Source organism: Eucalyptus grandis, chromosome 7, assembly GCF_016545825.1.
Source record: "Eucalyptus grandis isolate ANBG69807.140 chromosome 7, ASM1654582v1, whole genome shotgun sequence".
NCBI lineage: Eukaryota > Viridiplantae > Streptophyta > Magnoliopsida > Myrtales > Myrtaceae > Eucalyptus > Eucalyptus grandis.
In genome coordinates this window covers 15,876,878-15,881,176 of record NC_052618.1, presented here as the reverse complement: position 1 = coordinate 15,881,176, position 4,299 = coordinate 15,876,878, and the positions used below count along the sequence as shown (strand labels likewise).

The following is a 4,299-nucleotide window of genomic DNA, read 5'->3' as shown; positions in this document are numbered from 1 at the left end:
AGCAACTTTGTTATCGACTTATCTTTATCTTTCAACACGAGAAGAGGGTGATCTTTTGATGCAACAGAGGCAACAAACTCACAAACCAAGTCATGTATCTTGAAACAATCCACATCTTCACTATCTGGAGGAGGCTTGAAGAGTTCGAATTTGTGAGCTCAACCTATTTCTAGCGTCTTCCATGCTGCTAACTTCTTCAAATAATCCCAAACCGACGCCGTACCTCACCAAATTTTCAAGAGAAGGCGTGGAGATACCATAAACAACACAAAGTTGTAATAATGACTTCTCATCCTCTTCTAATCTATCATAACTCCATTTCAACATCTGTTTTGTCAAGTCATTGATTTTGTTATCTTTAAACTTCTCGATTTTTTTCAAAGTGTCCTTCCATTCAGATAAACCGGCGTCTTTAAAACGCTTTGCCACTGCAATGATTAAGAAAGGCACACCTGCACATTTGTCGAGTGCTACTTTCACCCAAGGTTTGAACTTATCATCATGAGCTTTTGTCTCCAACTATCCTCTCAAACAATCTTTTTGCCTCTTCCTCCTTCAGCCCACCAAGGTGGAAGTCCTTGTCACAGCCCATATCCCTCGGTAAAACATCGCGATCTCTCGACGTCAACAACAACTTGCTCTCGACGTCAACAACAACTTGCATCCCATGACTTTGTTGTCAGGTCCACAAGGAGTCAACAACAACTTGCATCCCATGACTTTGTTGTCAGGTCCACAAGGAATGCCGACTGATTTCAAGTCGAGCCCCTTCCAAAGGTTGTCTAGTATTATGAGGACCTTCTTTTTGATCCTCTCCTCGACTTTCAACCTCCCGTGAAGAAGTTCTGCTTGCACGCTGACATACTCTTCATTCTTTAGGCCACTTAGGCCCAACTTGTGTGCAATCTCTTCTTGAATCCTCTTGATGTCTTGATGTTCGGACACGTCGGCGTGAGCAACCAGATCGAAGGACTTCTCTTCCCTTATTATTTTTTCGGTATCCGCCAAAAGGGTGGACTTGCCGACCCCACTTATCCCGTAAATCCCGACCACGTTATTGCCGTTATCAGCAAGAGCGTCCATGATGTTCTGTATCATCATAGCTCTGGATTCAAAGACGCCACCGTCCCTAAGCTTCATCGACGTTGACACAAAAGAAGCAGAACCTGTCGCAGTGGTCGACTGAACAACATCTTTGCCTTCTCTCCTGGCCGGATTCGAGGCAGCGACATTCCCCAAAGCAGGATCGATGAAGGAGATGTCGTCCAGTCCGTTGAATCTGTTGCATTTTTTAGTGAGTTGATTAATGACCTCGATATTGTCCTCAGCCTTCCTGCTGAACTGGTAGCGAGATCTGGGGTCAGGAAGAGTCCCGTAGCAGCAAGTCTTGGTCGCCTTTTCGAACTCGTCCAACAGCTCTCGCGCCTCCTCCAAGGCCTTGCCAGCATTTGCCTCCCACGCCGTGAAGACATCGTTGAATTTCCGAACATTGTTTCTAGCCTGTTCCGCAAGAACCTCGACCCTCTGAACCTCGTTCTTCAGATCCTGGACTCCCCCCCGAAGATTGTTGGCGAATCTCTTGGAGGAGATCACGTATCCGAATCCACGTTCGATGGGAACAATTACATAGCGCTTCAAGACATCCCATCCAATACCAACGACAGAATCTGCCGACATTTTTCTTTGATTTTTTTTTTCCGAGAAAGAAAGAGCGAGAAAAAAGAGAGACGGAGAGGGAGAATAATGAAAAGGAGCAGCAGAAACTAAAGAGGAGGAGGAAGAAGAATGGTTGAGCCGAGGAGAAGAAAGAGCGAAACAGAGCAAGAGACGAACAAAGCCAAGAGATTTGAGCACAGAAAAAGGGTGAGGGAAGGGAAGTGTGGATTGGCAATGAATGGAGAAAGGAGAGATGATTATCACCTGTTAAAGTAGTGAACAGGTGATTCGACCCGCGGGATATGTAGTTTACAGGGTGTGTCAGTACCCACGTGACATGGAGTTCTAACGCTTACCACGCGGTACTGTTTGACGAAGAGAGAACACGTGACTTGTAACTTCACACAGTTGGCCGTCAACTCAATTTTTTATGCGCTTCATAATGCCAAAAGATTCTGGATAGTCGATAAGTTGAATTTACGGACTGGCTTCTGTATTTCTTTCTTCTGTTTAGCAACTACTATTGCTCTTAATATAACTATAGAGATGCAGCGAAACAAAAGGAATTAATATGCACAAAATGACACTCTTACCCAGTGATCTCCCAAACTTTCTAGCATTATTAGTGCAGGATAACGAATTAGCTATAAAAAAAAAAAACTTATAATGTGTTAAAACCAATATTTGTATAAAGAGAATCATTTCTTAGTTCATTGACATATGGACTCAGCTAAATAAACTTTACTAATAAATTAACTTGTTGAAACGATCTCTTCTAGAAATAAGGAAAAAGAATTGGACGTTTGATCATGATATTTTGAATAAATTATAGCTAAAGCTTGATGAAAGCATAAATGTAATTTAATATTTCAGAACATGCTTATGGTTCAATCTTCTTTTAAACAAATCAGCCTTTTTTTTTCCTATGATTCAAAGGCTGAAGACATTTTTCAGATAAATTCTTACATAAACGAATTTGTGGAATCAAAAGAGTAGGTGATAAGACTCAAACCAGAATCTCTTATCAAATGTCTATAGTAAATAAGAAAATAAACGAGACAATAGATGAGAGAGAAAATGAAAAGGGCAGATTTATTATTCTCTTTTGAAATAAAAGTCGGTTCCATTAACGATTGAGTTTACTTAGAAGGATGTAATTTAAGCTAAATTATGCGCGTAAATAGCCCCCACCCAACATGCATGTTTGTACATCAATCATCACAGCAGCTTTAGAAGATCTTCCTAACCATTTTTCGAAGGTTTTGGTGGAATGGAAGGCCCACTAGAGGAATCTTTTTTTTTTTTTTTTTAAGTCTTGGTGAATTTCACCCCTCAGTGCAAGAAAACCCTATCATGACTTTCACTTTAAATAGGTATTTACTGATAATGTTGATTATGCATCAATGAAAGATTAGAAAAGCATGTCAATATCATCATTGATTATTCATCAGCGTCCAAAATATTTAACATTAAAGTTTGTTGCAATCCAAGAAAAAAGCCATCATGACTTCCACTTTAAAGAAAAGGAGTTAAAGTAAAAAAATTGATGGAGTTCCCGGAGAGGTGGATTATTTGAGGTATATATACCATATCCCAAGTAGAAGATTATAAAAATTGACATATGATGATATAGTTGGAATTTTTCTAATGGCTCTCTGTTCTTGCTCATTGAATCATAACTTAGATCTTTGCATCAACGATTTACTTATTGATACGAGTTTAATATGATTTTTCCAATTTTTCTTAACAACAGTATTGATCTAACATTTTTTTTTTAAATTCTCTTTTCGAGAAAGAAAGGCAACAGCATTGATCTAACATATTTTTTTTTTAATTCTCTTTTCGAGAAAGAAAGGGACAAAACAGAGAGACGTAAAGAGAATGATGAAGGAGCACAACAGAGCAAGAATGACAAGAGACGAAGAAAAGGAAGGGTTTTGGGTGCAAAAAAGAATTAGGTACTAGTCCTAAAACCCATTCCTTGTGTGGGTTGTGAAAGCATATAAAAAATATAGAAGTTAATATTATAATTAAGCTAAGTAAATGGTAAAAATTGAATTTAGTTTTCAAAGTTGTACATAAATCTAAAATGTAAAATGGATGTGTTATTGATTTACATATTAAATAGCAGTTATTGATAATATCCTACTTATTGACATATTTGACTTGGCCCAACTTAGACCCTTCTGTCCAATTAATATGGACCATCAGTTAAAAATAAGTCTTGACTTTTGGTGTATTGTCCCTTCAAATTTTCACTAATTTGCTAATAGAAAGCACCTCATCGCCATCCCTTCAAGTGAAAGAGCAAAAAAAAAAAAAAAAACTCGATTCATAAGGAAAAATTGAAGTTGTTTAATCTTTTTTGCCAACCATAATTGTTGGATTATAATGTCAAGCTATAAATCCTTTTATTTATTATGACTACTTGAAATTTTATGACGGATAGTGATTAATTAAATGTGAACACCAATAGATGGACATAGAAATGGATGAATTTTATAGCAAAGACCTAAACCTCAAGGAAAAAAGAGAAGATGGATATAAACTATGAAGCTCGTTAACCTAACCTTAGTTTAGGCCTTAACTAAACACCAGTCAATTCTTTGGACATAGAAATGGCTAATTTTCTACGTTCCTTTA

At 37.9% G+C, this 4,299-nt stretch overlaps 1 protein-coding gene across 1 annotated transcript; it reads right to left on the bottom strand.

The window, feature by feature from the left end:
- Positions 1–371: 371 nt before the first annotated feature.
- On the bottom strand, positions 372–1,867 carry LOC120295596 (disease resistance protein At4g27190-like). Its single transcript, XM_039316840.1, has 2 exons — positions 706–1,867; positions 372–634 (listed from the first exon to the last, which is right to left on the bottom strand). The coding sequence occupies exons 1-2, from the start codon at positions 1,675–1,677 to the stop codon at positions 500–502; spliced, it is 1,107 nt and encodes a 368-aa protein (XP_039172774.1). The 5' UTR covers positions 1,678–1,867; the 3' UTR covers positions 372–499.
- Positions 1,868–4,299: the final 2,432 nt, after the last annotated feature.

Coding starts and splice junctions, on each gene's coding strand:
- LOC120295596 (XM_039316840.1), bottom strand. CDS start 1,677: ATGTCGGCAGATTCTGTCGTTGGTATTGGATGGGATGTCTTGAAGCGC. Junction 635..705: donor ACAAAGTCATGGGATGCAAG/TTGTTGTTGACT, acceptor GTCGAGAGCAAG/TTGTTGTTGACGTCGAGAGA.